The 20,592-nt window shown below is 44.2% G+C and overlaps 1 protein-coding gene across 1 annotated transcript in view; it reads right to left on the bottom strand.

The window, feature by feature from the left end:
- Positions 1-20,592, bottom strand: part of cdc40 (cell division cycle 40 homolog (S. cerevisiae)) — a 148,689-nt gene that overhangs the window by 57,864 nt on the left and 70,233 nt on the right. The window contains exons 6-9 of the mRNA XM_085997797.1: positions 19,394-19,490; positions 15,377-15,516; positions 7,488-7,562; positions 5,098-5,143 (exon numbers count right to left, since the gene is read on the bottom strand). Of these exons, the coding sequence (XP_085853923.1) occupies positions 5,098-5,143; positions 7,488-7,562; positions 15,377-15,516; positions 19,394-19,490 (358 nt within the window). The remainder of the gene's footprint in view (positions 1-5,097; positions 5,144-7,487; positions 7,563-15,376; positions 15,517-19,393; positions 19,491-20,592) is intronic.

The raw sequence follows: 20,592 nt of genomic DNA, 5'->3' as shown, positions 1-20,592 counted from the left end.
AAACTTTATCCTGCCAAAACTCAAGTCCAACTCCAGAGACTTGAGCACAAAAATCTAGGTTGGCACTCCAGTGCAGTACTGCGGGAGTGCTGCACTGTCGAAGATGCCGTCTTTCAGATGAGACGTTAAACTGAGGCCCTGTCTGCTCTCCCATGGCACTATTTCAAAAAGAGGAGCAGGGGAAGTTATCCCTGGTGTCCTGGTCAATATTTATCCCTCAATCAACATCACTAAAACAGATTATCTGGTCATCATCACATTGCGGTTTGTGGGAGCTTGCTGTGCGCAAATTGGCTGCCGCATTTCCTACATTACAACAGTGACTACACTTCAAAAAGTACTTCATTGGTTGTAAAGCACTTTGGGACGTCCGCTGGTCGTGAAAAGCACGAGATAAATGCAAGTCTTTCTTTAAATAAATTCCTGCCCTGGTAAATCACCCTCCTGCAGGGACTTATCCATCAATGGGGTAACAGACCCACCAGGTCTGCGAAATTCAAAAGGTCAAATACAAAGAATGCCCTGCCAGCAAGAGGGCGAGTCACTGAGACAGGAAGGACTTCAATACATTTATTTTCAGTAGGATGGAGTTCAGTAGAGTGGGGTTCTGCTGTGCTGTAAAATGGTATGTAGTATTTTCTGTTGGAATATGTTACAACTTTTAAAATAAGCTCCCTCTGTAAAATGGTTTCAGAATCTCATTGCACTACATCTCTTAGAAATGTACCTTTAGCCTGTATGTATTGAACAAGGCCAGCCATTTGCTATTCCTCTTTCCCTGCTTTCAAACACACACTGTACATGTGCTTCTAATTGTTTCTTTCAATATTTCTTGTGCCATTTGGCAAGTCCTTGATATAAAAGTAGTCCCTTACCCGAGTGGCGACCAATTAGGATTAGTTTAAAAAAGAAAATTGGTGAATCAAATTTTGGGAGCAAGATAATGGACAAAACTATAATCTGATATGGTTAAAATGACCTTGCTATGCCTGTTAATATGGCTGAGTGCCAAAACATACTAATGATACACAGCAGTGTAATTAAAAAAAACTGTATTAAACACCATTAACCATCTTAATGATTTATCGCTCACAATTCCCCCACACCCCACTTAGGACAGCATACAACAAAACAATTAATTTGAAGGCCAAAAAAGTACTTTAAACAATAACTAAACAAAGTAGTCATGCTACACAGGTCTTCCAAAATTAATACTTGTTCTTATAACCCTGTTTACCATTTTTTAGTCAATTGCAAAGTCAATCGCAAAGTCAATCATGTTAAAGATTGCAAGCAATGTCCATTAGTCACAAAGCAAATCTTTTGCAGTATTCTATTATGTTACTAATGTTAAATTACATGCAGCACCATAAAAACTATGACGTTGTAAACCCAGCTGAGCATATTTGATTTGAACAATGCCAACAGAAGATCAGTTCCCACATTGTGATGTAAATTACACTAACATCTCCCACCTCTCAAAAGAAAATCACACGCACTGTATGATGATTCACTTTAGCGCTAATATATAAAGTCTACAAACCAGCAAGCTGATTATACAATACCCAATTTCTAAAGGGGCATTACTGTCATCAATTTATCTTTCAAAAAACAAAAATTCCTCTATAAAAACATGGCAGTTCAACAAATCATAAATGGGCTCAGCATTCAAGTGGACGACAATTTATACATTTCAATAGATTCAAAAGGTGCACTTTATGCAAAGTTTGTAGTTTTCAAATAAATAAGCTTTCCAAACTGGGTCAAGGGTCCCATCTTGCTGCTTGTTATTTTGAGAGCAAAAACCTCCACCAAGCCATTTATATTCTGCACTTTCCTTTGGTCTCCCCAGCACCACATCCCATCCATAAATGGGTAGTGAAGCAGCGGACTAGGAACCTACAGTCTGGCAGAGAGAAGCAGTGCATCAGGGACCTGCGCATAGGCAGCACACGAGGGACCACCAACCATAGGGTTAGGAAACAAGGTAAGTGGAGAGATCATAGAGTCATAGAGTTATACAGCACAGAAAGAGGCCCTTCGGCCCATCGTGTCCGCGCCGGCCATCAAGCCGTCTATTCTAATCCCATTTTCCAGCACTTGGTCCGTAGCCTTGTATGCTCTGGCATTTCAAGTGCTCATCTAAATGCTTCTTGAATGTTGTGAGGGTTCCTGCCTCTACCACCCTTTCAGGCAGTGAGTTCCAGATGCCAAGCACCCTCTGGGTGAAAAAGTGTTTCCTCAAATCCCCTCTAAACCTCCTGCCCCTTACCTTGAAACCTCTAAGGGGAAAAGTTCCTTTCCATCTACCCTATCTATGCCCCTCATAATTTTGTACACCTCAATCAGGACCCCCTCAGCCTTCTCTGCTCTAAGGAAAATAACCCCAGCCTGTCCAGTCTCTCCTCATAGCTGAAGCGCTCCAGCCCAGGTAACATCCTGGTGAATCTCCTCTGCACCCTCTCCAATGCAATCACATCCTTCCTATAGTGTGGCGACCAAACCTGCACACAGTATTCTAGATGTGGCCTAACTAGCGTTTTGTACAGCTCCATCATAACCTCCCTGCTCTTATATTCTATGCCTCGGCTAATGAAGGCAAGTATCCCATATGCCATTTTAACCACCTTATCTACTTGTCCTGCTGCCTTCAGGGATCTATGTACATGCACACCAAGGTCCCTCTGATCCTCCGTCCTTCCTAGGGTCCTACCATTCATTGTGTATTCCCTTGCCTTGTTAGTCCACTCAAAATGCATCACCTCACACTTTTCAGGGTTAAATTCCATTTGCCACTGTTCTGCCCATCTAGCCAAACCGTCTATATCGTCCTGTAGCCTGAGACTTCCCTCCTCGCTATTTACCACTCCACCAATTTTCGTGTCATCTGTGAACTTACTGATCATACCTCATACATTCATATCTAAATCATTAATGTACACTACAAACAGCAAAGGACCCAGCACCGATCCCTGCAGTACACCACTGGACACAGGCTTCCAGTCACAAAAACAACCTTTGACCATCACCCTCTGCCTCCTGCCACTAAGCCAATTTTGGATCCAATGTGCCAAGTTGCCCTGGATCCCATGGACTCTTACCTTTTTGACCAGTCTCCCATGCGGGACTTTTGTCAAAAGCCTTACTGAAGTCCATGTAGACCACATCAACTGCACTACCCTCATTCACACACCTAGTCACCCCCTCGAAAAATTCAATCAAATTGGTCAGACATGATCCCCCCTGACAAAGCCATGCTGACTATCCTTGATTAATCCTTGCCTCTCCAAGTGGAGACTAATTCTGTCCCTCAGAATTTTTTCCAATAATTCTCTACCACTGATGTTAGGCTCACTGGCCTGCAATTCCCTGGTTTATCCCTACTACCCTTCTTGAATAATGGTACTACGTTAGCTGTTCTCCAGTCCTCTGTCACCTCCTCTGTGGCCAGAGAGGTTCTGAAAATTTGTGTCAGAACCCCTGTAATCTCCTCCCTTGCCTCATACAACTGCCTGCGATACATCTCGTCTGGGCCTGGGGATTTATCCACTTTTAAGCCCGCTAAAACCGCTAGTACCTCCTCACTCTCAATACTAATTTGTTCAAGTATATCACAATCCCCCTGCCTGATTTCTATGCCTACATCGTCCTTCGCCATAGTGAACACAGATGCAAAATATTCATTTAAAACCTCACCTACATCTTCCGGCTCTACACTCTTCCATGACAGATTGCCACATTGGTCCCTAATGGGCCCTACTCTTTCCCTGGTTATCCTCTTGCGCTTAATATACTTATAAAACACCTTGGGATTTTCCTTTATTTTGCCTGCCAGTGTTTTTTCATGCCCCCTCTTCGCTCTCCTAATTTCTTTAAGTACCCCCCTGCACGTTCTATACTCCTCTAGGGCTTCCACTGTTTTTAGTCCTTTGTATCTGCCAAAAGCCTCCCTTTTTTTCCTAATCCATTCTTGTATATCCCTTGACATCCAGGGTTCCCTGGGCTTGTTGGTCCCACCCTTGATATTTACGGGAACATGTTGACGTTGTACTCTCTCTATTTCCTTTCTGAAAGACTCCCACTGCTCTGATGTGGATTTTCCTACAAGTAGCTGATCCCAGTCCACTTTGGCCAGACCCTACCTTATCATATTAAAATCGGCCTTCCCCCAATTTAGAACCTTTATTTCCGGTCCATCTTTGTCCTTTTCCATGACTACCTTAAATCTCACCGAATTATGGTCACTGTCACCAAAATGCTCTCCTACTGACACTTCTACCACTTACCCGGCTACATTCCCTAGAATTAGGTCCAGTACCGTTCCCTCTCTTGTAGGACTTTCTACATGCTGGCTCAAAAAGCTCTCCTGGATGCACTTTAAGAATTCCGCACCCTCTAAGCCTTTCACACTCTGACTATCCCAGTTAATATTGGGGAAGTTGAAATCCCCTACTATTATTACCTGATTATTTCTACACTTCTCTGAGATTTGCCTACATATCTGTTCCTCTATCTCCCCCTGACTGTTTGGGGGCCTATAGTACACTCCCAGCAAAGTGCTAGCCCCCTTTTTGTTTTTAAGTTCTACCCATATGGCCTCATTAGAGAAACCTGCTAAGATATCATCCCTCCTTACAGCAGTAATTGACTCCTTGATTAATATTGCGACACCCCCTCCTCTTTTACGGGAGAAGGGAAGAGCAATTGTTTCTTTGAATTACAAGGACTACTGGAAATAAAGGAGAAAAAAAACATTAAAAAAAACTTACTTTTAAATTTAAATTGTTGAGTAAAGTCTTCAGTGCAGCCCATCTGTGTGGTGCACACAGAAAACAAGTGCATACAAGGAGAGCGTGCCCAGAAGATTTTAACCTAGTATAGCCAAAGCTGCAATTCCTGAAATCCAATCTGACAAATTGATAATACAGGATACAGGATTCCCCCTTTAAGCAGTAAAGTAGGTTTGCTTAAAAAACCCCTTTTAAATAAGTAACTGAAATTGCCTGCCCCTCTCTGCCCAGCCTATTTAGGACTACCGATTTTACTCGTGTGTCTGACCATTCCCACGTGCATTCAGTGGAACAGAATTCTACTTACCAATAAATGTTCGAATGCATCTGCGGTCGTTGTAAACTTCCCAAAGCTGCAAACAAAACATTTGATACAGAATGAAAAGGGTGTATTACTTTCCAATTCCCTTCCCCACTTTTCTCCCCTTCTGGTCTCTCCAGGCTACACATCTCCTGCAGCTATGAGGTGGACAGGCATTTGCCTCCAAGGTTGAACCAATGTCAGTATTTAGCTAGCTGTTGGAAAATATGGAGTGTTTGACCTTGTGATAACTCTTCTCAGACATTCCCTGCTGCTGCTGCACTGGCGCTGTCCTCACCGACATGGCTGAGATCAGAAACTCTTGTACAGTAGGGATTCAAAAACTAGGCTATACTACAACAACAACAACTTGCACTTATATAGCGCCTTTAACATAGTAAAATGTGCAGGCTTTCCCTGAAATTTGTAAATGAAAATCATGGCACATTACCCTCTTGTACCTCTACGTAGCATTTGATATGGCCGCCCATATCTTTCTTAGTGTACAGCTCCATGAGACGACCCTTGCGTGCTTCGAATTCCACCTAACTCAATGCAGCTAGCATAGCTCAAGCAAAGGCTTCTCTTCAAATTTCCCCCAGAGTCCTTCCTTGACCCCCCTGTCTACACACTGCTCCTTTGTGATAACATGATATGGAAGCTGATTCTGTGCCTATGTATGCTGACGACCCAACTCTACTTCTCCACCACTTCCATCGATCCTGTGAGCTGCTCTGTGCTGTCAAACTTCCTGTTTGAAATTAAGTCACGACGAGCCAGAATTTTCTCTAATTGTCTTCAGTCTTCTGATGTTCATTGTTTTGAGCCCCTGCTAAACTCTGCTCCCTTGCAACTGACACGACCCCCTCCCTGGCTGCTCATTCAGTCTGAATCAAGCTGTGTGCAAGCTGGACATGGCGTTTGATCTTGAGTGAAGCTTCAAACCCTGTACCCCACTGTTGCAATATCATCCGCCTCTGTCCCTCCTCAACCTCATTGCTGCTGAGATCCTAATGTAACTTAGTTACCTCCAGACTTGATTTCTTCAATGTCCTCCATGCCAGCCTCCTCACCTCCAAACACCCAGAATTGTTCAAACGTCTGCTGCACAAACCCTGATTGGCACAAACTCCTGCTCAGCCATCAACCATGTCCTTGTTGACATATACTGACTGGCTCCTTGCCCCTAAGGCATTGAGTTTAAAATCCTCACCCTGATTTACAAATGCCTTTAAGACCTCACCCCAAGGTGCAATGGCATCCTCTGTAGCCTTACATCTCCTCCCACGTCCTCCAGACCAAACTCTGGTTTTCCATTCCACCACTGATGGCAGAGCCGTCAACCATCTCAGCCCTACTCTCTGTAATTTTTTCACGAAACCCCGTCCCCATCTCTCTCTATACCTTCAAAACGCTCCTCAAAGCCTGCCGCCTCAAGCAAGCTTTCGTCACCTTTCCCAAGTTTACCACAACAGCTTTCTTTCTGTTGTGATCTGTTCCTTTCTTCCTGTGAAGCAGCTTGAGACACTTTGCTATGCTAAAGATATATATAAATGCAAGTTATGTTTATTAATTTGGAGTCAAGAAAAAAATCATCAAACTCTACATGTTCACTTTTGCAGCCAATTTTAGGTGTTGTATATTGAAATCCCTGTTAATTAAGCATAGACTACTTTTCAGTAAACTTGCATTGATATCACAAGTGTTAATTGTATGCATGAAAATCACACACCAAGGACGTGGAGCTCACTGACAAGTGACACCTATCTTGACAGCGGCACAAAAATCTAAATGAAAACAGAATAACTCCCCTGTGCAAAACTAAAACAGTTTACATTAACAGCAGCAGACACCAGGGAGCTATTGCAAGGCTGTAATCTAATGTTGGTAATAGAGTTCAAAAGAGTAGCTCTAATGGTTTAGGATGTCACCTAAATTTCTCAGTTATACATCTACCTTATAATATAAAATACAATAGTGTTATTTCCAGTAATCAAATCCATATTATATTCCTATAGAAACTTAATCCTTCAATGAGATTATCATAGTGAGGTGCCCGACATGTCAATGCTGGCCAAACTATGAGCTGGCAGAGAAATCCTAATAAGAGGTTCCCACAGACAGCAATGGGTCAGACTTTATCATTCAAAATGACATATATAAAACAGCATAGTAATAGATGTGGTGAGGTGGAAGCAATTACAATGAAAGTAATCTTAATTTGGATTTCAAGTGGCAAAATGTCCAAGGCTCATACTCATGGTTCAAGGGCGTCATCTAAACCCATCAATTAGATTATTTTGCTGTAACCACTCACTAGTAACCTTTATTCTCTAATCTATTACATTCTGGATAAATACCATTAGGAACTGTGAAGCAGTGCATGAAATCTTTACCTTGATTTTACAGTCCATGGAAGAGGACAAAAGCAAGTGACCAGATGTTGGAAACAATCGAATCGCACTGACACCCTGAAACATAAAAGGATCAAAAATGACTTGAGTTGTAAATATTGAGCACAAACTATTAACCATTAAAAATTGTCGGGATTAGATTTGTCCTGCTTTTTGCAGATAAGACATAATTGGGCAAGTTTCCATTTTGTCAGGTAGATGCCAACGTCATAGCTGCGCTGGAATAGTTTGGCTAAGGGCCGGCTAGTTCTGGTATGGGAGTCTTCAGCATAACATCTGGGATGTTGTCATGGCCCGAAACCTTTGCTGTGTCCAAAAAGCTTCTTAATGTCACATGGAATGAACCAAATTGGCTGAACATCTGTACCTATGATGGTATGGACATCGAGAGGAGCTCTATTACAAATCAGGGTCTGCTCCTGATACCTTCTCCGGTTCAGTGGCGTGTCACTCCTGTAAGTGGATTCCCTGACCCTTTACATGTTGACCCACACTCCCAAATATCTACTTGTATGATAGCAGAACTCGGGGGTGTAACAACAGCATCCTCTTGTGATCTGAACTAGATATTTGTTTCTTTGGCATTTGCCTATGTGTCCCTCCAATCTTTTTGAAAGTGTACCAAGAAAACACTTGCTAAGACAAGCGATGAAAACTTCTGTACAGTCACTACATTACACAGAGCACCAGGCTAGTGAGTCACTGCAGTACCTTATTTCTAAGATTAAACCTCTTTCTGTGCACATTCATGAAGTGAAAAGATATATTTTAGAACACTACATACACTAGAGCTTTTATTGAACAGTAATGACCATATTGAACTCTGGAAAGAAGATAAATGTAGATATAGGGAGAGCTTACTCCAAATTCAAGACATGGCATTTGACAGGCACAGTAAGTGAGTTTTAAACCTAATATTACCACACTGCCTATGCCCTGCTCCTCAGGTTAACCCTGAAACCTCTACCCCCAAGAGAAGTAAAGTACAATAGAGTCATGAGGCAATTTACTGGTTAGAGGGATGGGTACTGAACATTAGTTTTGTTTTGGCAAGAATAGTACTCCAGTCAAAACATTGCACAGTCAAGGTGGTATCAATCCTACTTCGTCACTCCATTCCTGGTTGAACTTTAAAAGGAAATAAACTTCTCTTTTCCTCAATACTCAACAGAACTTTATCCAGCACTTGCATTTTCACTTACTTTATTTTTTTAAAGTGCTGTAGTAGGCATAATGAGTGCAAGATTGCTACCTGATACACTTCACTTTCTCACTTTAATTACATTCTCACTTTAATTACAGAGAGACACAAGTACCAGTATATAAATCACTACATGCTAAAAATGCAGCATCTACGTATTGAGACAGGTCATGCTTAAATTTAAGAGTTAAAAAAATTAGAACTGCAGTTATAAAATGTGGCAAATCTCTCAGCTAACCAACATCAGCAACCATTCCAGATCTTGTTTGTAGCCTTTTTTTTAAACCAACTACAAGGAACAAATATAGCTTTCACACACACTGACTCACACATCTAATTTACTCACAACTAAAGGCATCAGTCTGGTGTATGAAAGCAACTGAATATCAAACAAGATAGCAGTATCATAGCAAAACATTAGTCAACCAAAGAAGTGAAAATAATAAAAATCCACTTGCTGTGCAGTCTAATATTTTGCAGGCTAGGTACCCCTTGGTTATGTTTTTTGAATACACAATATACACAACGAGAAAATACAGATCAAAAACAGGGTTTGGAAATGCTAGCCCAGCAAGCCTAAGTTTCTGACTACAAAGTGCTATTCAGAAGAGCTGCATGTCCAATGAAGCACACAAATACTCAAAAACTAGGTGAGAAAACAGTTCAAAAAATATATATTTGGTAGCTAAAATCATAAAAGGCCAGTGTTTGTTTTCTTTTTCCCATTTCTCAAGCTACAGACCAATTGTGGATATGAGGCATGCCGCTTTCTGACCTTATGGCAACTGTCTTCAATGCTCCCTCTCTCCCACCCTGGGAAAGTGCTTGCCCTCTGCCACACACTTCTCACCCCACACTAGTTCATCTAAAATCAGGAATTAGGAGAACCCATGGCATCTCGTGCATTGTTTTTCTTGCTTGCTAGCAAGAATATCAAGTTGCTGAACAGTAGCACATCACTGCTCAGCACAGATGGCAAACATCAACTTGGAGAGATTTATGATTTCTAAACAAAAAGTTTAGAATAATTATATAGAACTGAAGGCCCTCCTTTTAACAAAAGCAACCAAATGATAAAAGGTGTGCACTGCCATAAATAGATCCAAAGCTCCCAAAGCCAATTGTCCAGCTAATCAGAATACTGAACATTAAAGTTGGACCTTCAATGTGTTGCAGTAAAGGATGTGAGGATCTGATTAATTATCTTGTTGGCAGTATAGGGGAACGACTACAGCCAAAATTAGTTACTTTGTTGTTGGCAGCAACCTGTGGGTCTCGGGTAGACCCTGTGGCCTAGAAATTCAGTGGCCTGCGCCACCAGTTTGCACCCAAAGAGGGCTTTTGCGCCACTGTGCAAACCTACCGCGATATTTAGCGGGGCGCTAATGGCGGCGTTAGCCAGTTGTGCTGCGCCGCCACCGATGACGTCATCGGTGTGCGCAGCGCCCCGCTATCGCCCCGCTGGCCATATTTGGTTGCTGCCGCCTCCCCCGCGCCGGCCGCAAACAGCGACCGGTACACGGGGCCTACCTGTGCCGGTAGTGGGGCGAGTTAAGGTGGAGGTGCGGCCGGCTGCTTTTTCGGCAGCCGCCTGCCCGCACCTCCGTCCCCGGCCTCCTACACCCCCCCACCGCGGCATTGCCGGCTGTTTCCAGAGAGCCCGGCACTTCTCCTTGGTGCCGGGCTCATTTGCCGGCACTCGCGAGCGGGGATCGCGCTGTTGCAGGCACCTCCCCCTTAAGAGTGAGAGGAAGGCCTGCAGTACCGCAGGCTGCCGTGCCGCAGTGGGTGGCGCTGCGGCACTTTGCACGCCGATATTCAGTTTCAGCGCCCCAAGCGGGGTGCCGAAACCCTTGTTTAGTGGCCGGCTTCCACTTGGGGCGCTGAAACTGAATTTCCCGCTGGCGCAAGTGGCTCCGCGCGCAGCGGTAATTCCGGTGCCCAGGCGAGCTGGGCGCCCCTAACTGAATTTCTAGGCCTGTATATTTTCTGCTGTTGGAGGGAGCTGGCTTAATAAGGATGGCCCCTTCTCATTCTGTACTTTAGTAATCCCACTTTCTGTGCTTTGGAGTGCCAGCTAGACGGCACTGTAATTGGAGGAGTTGGCTCAGATCAGAACATTTGCTTGATGTTCCTATGTGGATACCTGTGTATAAACTGCACTTCTGTTCACTGATGTAATTTGGAAGACAGCCAAAAAGCAGTTTAAAGGGAGGGAAAAATAAGAGAGGAGAGAGAAAAAAAACCACAATATAATTTCATTATATAAAGACAACAGTGTTGTGTTCAGATCAGGATCACTTTGGCAGTCTGCCTGACTTGGGAGGAAAGGATTATAGTCTATAGCCACAGGCTGAGAGGATGGGTGAGGTCAAAACAATATCACCATTATCGAAAACATACTGGACTGTTCAAATTGCAAAACTGCCTCAAATAAGTTAGTGAGACAACTACAGCGACTGGTGAATAAAAACAGACTGAGGTGCACATCTCGCAATGTTTACTTTACTAGGCGACATAAAAAATCTTCCATTATCAGTGAGTAAATACACCATAATGGCATCTAACACTGAACCGCATCGACACAGATAGCTCCAGGTTTTTATTGCAATTCTGTGCTAAATTAAGTTATCTCAGCCAGGGCATTGGTGAGGACACAGAATAGCCCACAGGCCAGGGAGATCAGCCAAGTTTATTATTTCTGACGGCCATCAAATGAGCTCTGTTGGAAGTCCATAAACAGTCAGAGTGGCCAAGAATAGATCAGGCCCAGTGATGATGTCCTACATTACCAACATTTACAGTCCAGGCTCATTTTTGAAAAAAAAAAGACCACTTCAGCACGGTGCTGGAAGATTACTGGCACAAAAACACACAAAATGAGTGGCTATCTTCAGAACAGCAACAAAATAAAAAAAAATTAAAAAATCAGTAAAATAAAATTGGAAGAGCAAAACAAATCTTATTAAAAATCTTACAAATATGACTGGGCAATCACCATTGTGTCACGTGATTTTTTTTAACATTCCTCCGCCTCCAAATAAATATTTATAATGTGTCAGCCTTGGCTCAGTGGTAGCACTCTCACCGTAGAGTCTGAAGGTCATGGGTTCAAGCCCCAATCCAAATACTTGAGCACATAACATAGGCCGACACTTGAATGCAGTACCGAGGGAGTGCTGCTCTGTTGGAAGTGCCGACTTTTGGATGAGACAGTAAATCGAGGCCCCGTCTGCCCTCTCAGATTGCCATCAAAAATCCCATGGCACTATTCAAAGGGCTGGGGAATTCTCCCCGTGCCCTGGCCAAAATATATCCCTCTACCAACATATCTGAAGCAGATTATCTGGTCATTTATTTCATTGCTGTTTGTGGGACCTTGCTCTGTAAAAATTGGTTGCCACATTGCAACAATGACTATACTTCAAAAGTACTTCATTGGCTGTTAAGCGCTTTGGGATGCCGAGACCACGAAAGGCACTATATAAGTTCTTTTTTTCTCATTAAGTAAATGATGAACTGCTTTATTTCAAAACCAAAATAAAAGCTTCAAATGGAACAATAAAAACATGTCCCTCATAGGGAATTCCATTTATAAAACCACCAGGATAATACAAGACAACATCCTAGATTTTATTGTGGCATAGCTCAGCTTATTCACATAACTGCAGGTACAAATACGGACAGATCTAGGCCTAGAAATTGGGTTGGGGCGCCAAAGTGGCGCAAAAGTCGGCGGAGCGCAGGATTTAGCGCAGCGATCGGAGTGATACCGATCGCCAGAAATTCAGTTTCAGTGCCCCTCGAGGGACACGGGGCGAGGCTCGAGGCACTCCGCGTCCCTCTTAGGGCGCTGAAACTGATTATCGCAGCGCAACGCGCCGCAGCGCCACATGCTGCGGCACGGCACGCTGCGGTACTGCACGCTGCGGTACTGCAGGCCTTCCTCCCACTGTTAAGGGGGAGGTGCCTGCAACAGCACGAGCCCCGATCGCGAGTGCCGGCAAATGAGCCCGGCACCAAGGAGAAGTGCCGGGCTCTCGGGAAACAGCCGGCAATGCCGCGGGGGGGGGGGGGGGGGGGGGGGGGGTTAGGAGGCCGGGGACGGAGGTGCTGGCAGGCGGCCGCCGAAAAAGCGGCCGCCCCGCACCTCCACCTTAACTTGCGCCGCTGCCGGCACAGTAAGGCCCCGTGAACCGGGCGCGGGTAGCGAGCGGCGCAACTGCGCCGTTCGCTACCAAATATCGCGAACGGGGCATGAATGGGGCGCTGCACACACCGATGACATCATCGGTGGCGGCGCAGCGCAAATGCCTAACGCCACCATTAGCGCCCCTACTGAATATCGCCGGAGACGCAGCCAGTGGCGCTACAGCCACTGACTGCCTCTTTAGGCGCTAACAGGTGGCGCTACTCACCCAATTTCTCCCCCCTAGAGAGAAGACTGGTGATGCGAGTTGTAAAATTGCGTGCAAGACAAATTTTAGGGAGGGGCAATTAGAGGGGAATGTCACAATAAAGGAACAAATCGTCTGAAAGACTTTGGAGAGCCTTAAAAGGCAGGAATCTATTAGCAGACTGTGCCTAGGCTGAAGAGGGCAAGGTCTAAGAATAGGCAAACTAAAATTAAGGGAACAAAACCCAAGGTATAGGCATGTCTGCAAAATAAGAGAGCGCAACCCAGCATTTGACTCACAGTGGGCTGGATTTTCATTGAGGAGGCGGGACTACAACTTTTAGGGTTGTAGTCCCGCCTCCATCGAGGTCTAGCCAACCCACGCGATTTTGACTTGATTGACCTTGTTGAGCCCGCCCAGTGGGCTCAGCAGGCCAATTAAGGGCCACCCGGCAACAGGTGACGTCACAGATTGAAATTTCATCTGTCAAGACCTTTTGACAGATGAAATATCAGCATTTCACAGCTGTTTGAAGCGGTCAAACACTGACAATCTGTACTCCAGGTTAATTCCTTCCTCTCAGGATGATTTAGAGATCTCCCCGGAACAGAAAGCTGAGGCTGCAGATTTTGACAGCTGGCGGCCATTCTGCTTTCTGTGCCGGTGAGATGAGGGACTCCCGAGACCTGAAGGAAGGAAGGCTGTAAAGGTAAGTAAAGGTTAGCAGAACTTCTTTAAACACTTTACACACACCAAACACACTTACACTCATGCACCCATCACTCACCTGAACACCGGACATCTCGACCCCGCCAAGCCCTTCATCCCGACGGCCCGCCTCGCTAACTTGGCGTGGTTTGGAGCTGTCGGGAATCCCACATTTCAACAATAAAAATAGGGATTAGGCTAAAAACTGCCTGTTAACAGGCAGTTAATTGGCACTAATCCCCTTCCCGCCTCGGGGAGGCGGGTCCCAGTGCGGGGCGGGTATCCGCCTCCTTTGAAAATGGCATGGAGGCGGGTTGGGGGCGGGACTCCCGATTTCAGGATTTTAAACCCCCACACGTCTCCAATCCCGACTCCACGACCCAATGAAAATCCAGCCCACTGTTTCATCACTGCGGAGGTGGAAGTGGTGGTGAAAGAGCTGGTTGCAAAGACGTAGGTCCTCTATCCTACTCTATGGTACCATCAATATAGGTCAGCATTGTAGCAAGCCTGAAGGGATAGACCAAGTTTCAGGTTACAGCTAACCATTACCGTCACTTCTGTATAGAAGCTGCAGATGTCCTTGCAGTAGATAGCAGAGCACTGTATCTACCTCTCCGCTGACCCAGATCCTAAGAATTGCCAGCTAGGAATGCCAGTGCCTGCAGAAATACTTTGTGGCTTCTTGGCTAGTGCAAACAATCAGGCTGTTGATCACCCTGGCATGCAGTGCCCATGAAAGCATGACATATTATGACAGAGGTGCTTAGGGGAAGCATCCAACATTAAGGTTCGTCAAGTGTTAATATAGCATAGTGATGCCACTGGGTCTGATGTCCCACTTTCCTGCAGGAATACGAGCTGACAACTGTACTAATTATCTGCCAAAATGAGAAAGGTTCACTTTAATCTGTGGACGCACATGTCTAGGTACAGAGCATCTCTTGTGTGGCCTGACCTGCCCGGCACCCTCCACAGGTCCTCTTCCAAACACATCAGATAGAGGGATTCAAATTGGGCAACCCATTAGCACCAGTAATGGTGCCAGGAGGAAAATAATTACAACAATTGACACAAAGGTTCATGATAACCCAAGTTTCAACAGGGAGTAAAAATGGTTAAGAAATGGCTAAAATATACTTACCTTTATATTACTGTGCCCTTTCCATGACCTCCAAGATACTTACCACTACTACCTAGCAACCCTGGACACCCACTTCAAATGGATGTCCTTCACATCTAATGCTCTACACACCAAGAAACTAAAATAATATTTGAATGAAGTGCCCAGCTATTTCAGCTGGGCATTTCCTTCGCTGGCTCCACCCAACGGAAAATGTATCGGGAGGCAAATGGGTCACCCATTTTCTGCCCCCTGCCAAATGCCACCAATGATATTTGTGGGAAAATCTGGATTAACATATTTGAGCTAAAACTCAAGGGAACCGCTAGCACATGCAGTTCGTTAGTTTGCACATCGTAAAAAGAAATGAAATGGAAAGATGAAAATTGTCATTTTAGAAATTTAGCAAACACATGCTTAACACTGCAATTTGAAACAGTACCTTTGTATGTCCAGTCCATACATGCATTTGCTTCTTGGGAAGGTAACATTTCTCAGGTGGTTGAGCAGATCGTAAATTAACTCCAAGGTCCTGAGGGATGTGAAGGTATGACCTTCCTTGGTAGTCATACATATCTTTGACTAGAAAAAGAACACATAATCCTTTTCAATGTCTTACTCATGATCAATCACAAGTTTATCAGAAAGTTATGACAAATACTTTTCAAGTGCAGGTAGTCACAAAATTATTTTACAAGGCAAAATGTGCGTGTATAATAAATGGACAATACTGAATAAAACATGTTTGATGGATCATTCCTCAAAAAGAACACCACTGTTAAATCACATTAATATACAATTCTAAAAATCAGAATTTGAAAGTCTGAGATGAAACCCAAAAGCACCTGCAGAGACTTATTTTCTGTCAATTGAACATGTGCAGCTTAAGCATGATTCACCTCATGAATACCAAGTTGAATTACTGATGCAGAATCTTTGTTTATTCTATGCTCGGGTATATTCCTCCTATAATGTGCACATTCCTTAAAAGGCGGTTTCTCCTCTATAGTACTCCAGTTCTATAGATTATTTTCTATTCAAGTTCACAGCTGTTCATAAAATAACTCTATTCTCACCAAATGTAAATATTATATAATTCGTAGAAAGTTTCTCAACAGCCATTATAGTTCAAGGGAGACATCAACCACCAGACACCAACGGTTACAGAATTATTTTAAAAAGGGATAGTAAGGCATCAAAGTAAAAATATAAAATGGGTAAAGTGCAAGCCTCAGGGAACCGGGTGCCGCAGTGGGTCAGACTCTGGCCTTTCATCTCTGGGACACGGGTTCAAATCCAGCCCAATGAGATGAACGTCTGCTTTGTCTGCTGGCGTTAGGGGCCCTGTGTGAAATGAGTTGAGGCAGTCTCCATCCAATCTCTAGTGTGGCTCGTACCTACTATTCCTAATCTCACTCAGATAGGCCACAGCATGGTTGGTGTAGGAATGGGGGAAAATTATCACACTGGTATAGTAGGAGATGTTCTTTTGAGGTTGGGGGATGATGGATGGTTTTGAAGCAGAGTAGAAAGCTTTAGCCTACATCTGGCTGTGGTATAGCTGACCTGTGAGTGATTAATGCTGACACTGGGTGCCTGAAATGCAAAGAGTTCCATTCTCTATCACTAACACCCCTCACCTAATAAGCACAACTTTAAGACTCAACTTTTCATTACTCTCCAGGCATTGTTTTCAGAAACATAAAAGAATCTACCGGGGTTAGTTGTTAAACATCAGTAAATGCAGGGATGTTAAAAGACAGCAGCAGGTATTTACAAGGTGTCAAAAGTCCCCCAAGCTGTTTCCTCAGTAATTCCGATCACAAACCAGGTGTTTCAAAGTATGTTACAAGTTAACTAAAATCCCCTATGCCTTTGTCTGGCTAACTCCAATTGCAGGCAGCCAGATGTCATTCTATCTTTGGAATTAAAAACTACTTTGTTTCTAGACTACATTTTCACGGCTTCTCATCATTTTGGCGACAAGTCACATTAGGGTAATTCCAGACTACGAGAACAACCTTATTTTTTTGAATCATGTCTATGTTCAGTATGCCAATGGTCAATCTCAGCAGTGTAGCCTTTCCCTCACTTGTGAATGTGGCAAAGTAGCGCAGTGTATAGAAATGCCAGTGTATAGAAATGCCAGACCACCTCACCCTCCCCATCCACAATAGAACGACTGCAGGGGCCAGCAGTGTAAAGCATAAAATGAGGAGAAAAATAAAAATGAAATGAAAACCATTACAAAGGAGGAAAATAAATCAAAAACATTATTAGTTACTGGGAGAGACATCCCATGTGTTTTTACATTAATCAATATCCTTTCCATCTTAATGTTAACTGATTTTAACATTTTCTGCTGCAAAATTATTCTTCGATCTTGCTATCTCACATGGCTTTTCTACTCCCATTGTCTCAATCACAGATAAGGCCATCTCTGATCATTTCCATGTATCCCTCTCCACTCACACCCCCCTTCCAACCCCACTTCCTACTGCGTTTGCCCCTAGAGAAAAAGAAATCTCTCCCCCAAGTCACTTACAACAGCACTTTCAAATTCCCAACTGTCCAGCCTTTGGCCCTCCATTCGCCACGATATTTCTGCAGCTCTGCTCAATCACACCCTCACCTCCACCTTTGATGCACTTGTCCCCAGTAAAACCCTTGCTCTCTCCCACCCTGGTACGTCCCCCATCTCCGCTCCCTTAAATAAAGGGACGCAGACTTGAATGTTTATGGTGGACAACTGGTTTAGTTATTCATTGGCAGGATCATCCTGGAGTGCAAACACCCGGCTTCTCTTTACCACTACCAACCATCATCTTAATCCTCTGTCCCCTCCACCCTCATCTCCAACAAGTGTGAGGAGCTCATGGACTTCTTTATCTCTAAGATTGAGACCATTTGTTCAGCTGCCTCTGCCGCATCCCTCCCTTCCCCATGCCCACCAAGCCAAACTTCCCCCAGTGCCCTGCCCTAGCCCTGAACTCGCACCTTTCTCTAGTTTTTCTCCTTTCATTCCCTCTCTGACCTCAATTTGTCCATGAGACCCACCTCCTGCTCTCTCAACCCTATTCCTGCTAAACTGCTGACCATCCAACTTTTTTTCCTGGCCTGTATGCTAGCTGATATTGTTAACGGTTCCCTCTTCTTTGGTACTGTCCCCATCCCTTTCAAATCTGCTGTCACCAGCTCCTTCCTCTAAAAAGTCACCCTTGACCCCAGTCCTTGCAAACTACCACCCCATCTCAAGTCCTTGATCGTGTTGTCGCCTCCCAAATCCCTGCCTATCTCTCGCACAACTTCATGTTTGAACCTCTCCAAATCAGGCTTCTGTCCCTGCCAGAGCATTGAAACAGCCCTTAAAGTCACAAATGACATCTTATGTGACTGTGACCATGGCACACTGTCCCTCCTTATCCTTCTCAGCCTGTCTGCAGCCTTTGACACGGTTGACCACACCTCCATTGTCCAGCTGAGTGGGACTGCCATCACCTGCTTCCATTCTTATCTATCCAGTTGTAGCCAGGGAATCTCCTGCAATGGCTTCTCTTCCCTCTCCCGCACTATCACCTCTAGATTCTGCCAAGGATCTATCCTTGGCACCCTCCTATTTTTTACTACGTTAAAGCTGCTATATAAATACTGCTGTTGAGGATTCAGAGGTAATTTCTGCTAGCCTATTCTTTCCACGATCTGATGCTAATACAGGAAACTTTGGTTTATCCGGAGGTTAACTGTCCGGAATGCTCGAGCCACCGGCAAAAATCAGGAGCCGTTTCGTTAGTTTTTTTTTCTTTTCGTTGCTTTTTTTTCCACCAGTCAGGCTCTGCAAGGTCTCGCTGAAGCTGTTGCTAAGCTACAGAGACGCTTGCAAGGTACGGCCGACTGTTTAGAAGCTGTTGCTAAGCAACAGGGTTTGTTGCCAGATACAGAGCTCAAAATCTCCGTATGTTTCAACATTAGCGCTGGTTTGTCCGGCACTTTTGATGGGACGGCAACAGCTCGGTCCCGTCGGTGCCGGATAGCACAAAGTTTCCTGTACTGTGGCTTTAACTCAAGTGAGATTCCTAGCAAGACCTATTGCATGTGTAAACTACAACATTAACTGGTTAACTTTAGATATGAAAATTGAGAGAAGAGGAGGTGTGGGAGCAGGAAAGAGAGGATGAGAAAGAAAGAGGAAAGTAAAGTTAGGAAACAGGCATTTAAAAAGAATTTTGTTCCAAAGAAACACAAAACATTTTAGACTTATCTACAATCAACTTGTAGATAGAAACATAGAAGATAGGAGCAGGAGTAGGCCATTCGGCCCCTTGAGCCTACTCTGCCATTTAATGAGATCATGGCTGGTGGTGTGAAATAGTGTAAAAGCATCAGTTACTTCCTCCACCCCAAAGGATCACAGTTGCCACCCCCTATGTGGAAATGCAAACAAACAAAATATATTCATTACTGTGAAGGATCGTTTTCTCTTCTGCCGGTTTCTCATCTTCTTGTTTGCCTTTCTTCTGTCTTTTTGCTATGATCTCATCAAGTTCTTTCTGTTCTTCCTGCGGAAATAACCAAATTCTCCATATTACAAGCGGTCTACAGTAAAAGATGGGAATATGACCATCACTGACACGAGTACAAAAGCAAGGAAGTTATGATGAACCTTTGTAAAACACTGGTTTGGCCTCAACTGGAGTATTACGTCTAGAAACATAGAAAAATAGGAGCAGCAGTAGGCCATTTGGCCCTTCGAGCCTGCTCCGCCATTCAATATGATCTTGGCTGATCCTCTATCTCAATACCATATTCCCGCTCTCTCCCCATACCCCTCGACGCCTTTTGCATCTAGAAATCTATCTATCTCCTTCTTAAATACATTCAGTGACTTGGCCTCCACAAACTTCTGTGGTAGAGAATTCCACAGGTTCACCACCCTCTGAGTGAAGAAATTTCTCCTCATCTCAGTCCTAAATGTCCTACCCCGTATCCTGAGACTGTGACCCTTCGTTCTAGACCCCCCAGCCAGGGGAAACATCCTCCTTGCATCCAGTCTGTCTCGCCCTGTCAGAACTTTATACGTTTCAATGAGATCCCCTCATTCTTCTAAACGATAGTGAATACAGGCCTAGTCGACCCAATCTCTCGTCATATGACAGTCCTGCCATCCCAGGAATCAGTCTGGTGAACGTTCACTGCACTCCCTCTATGGCAAGTATATCCTTTCTTAGGTAAGGAGACAAAAAAGTGTACACAGTACTCCAGGTGTGGTCTCACCAAGGCCCTGTATAACTGTAGTAAGACATCCTTGCTCCTGTACTCAAATCCTCTTGCAATGAAGGCCAACATACCATTTGCATTCCTAACTGCTTGCTGCACCTGCATGTTTGCTTTCAGTGACTGGTGCACAAGGACACCCAGGTCCCTTTGTACATCAGCATTTCCCAATCTATCACCATTTAAATAATACTCTACCTTTCTGTTTTTCCTACCGAAGTGGATAACTTCACATTTATCCACGTTATACTGCATCTGCCATGTATTTGCCCACTCACTCAACTTGTCTAAATCGCCTTGAAGCCTCTTTGCATCCTCCTCACAACTCACAATCCCACCTAGTTTCGTGTCGTCAGCAAACTTGGAAATATTACATTTGGTTCCCTC

This window comes from Somniosus microcephalus, chromosome 9 (assembly GCF_052327205.1).
Source record: "Somniosus microcephalus isolate GS21.2 chromosome 9, FLI_Smic_1.0, whole genome shotgun sequence".
NCBI classification, from domain to species: Eukaryota; Metazoa; Chordata; class Chondrichthyes; order Squaliformes; family Somniosidae; genus Somniosus; species Somniosus microcephalus.
Note: the sequence above shows the minus strand (reverse complement) of the source record. Positions and strands in the feature narration are given on the sequence as shown.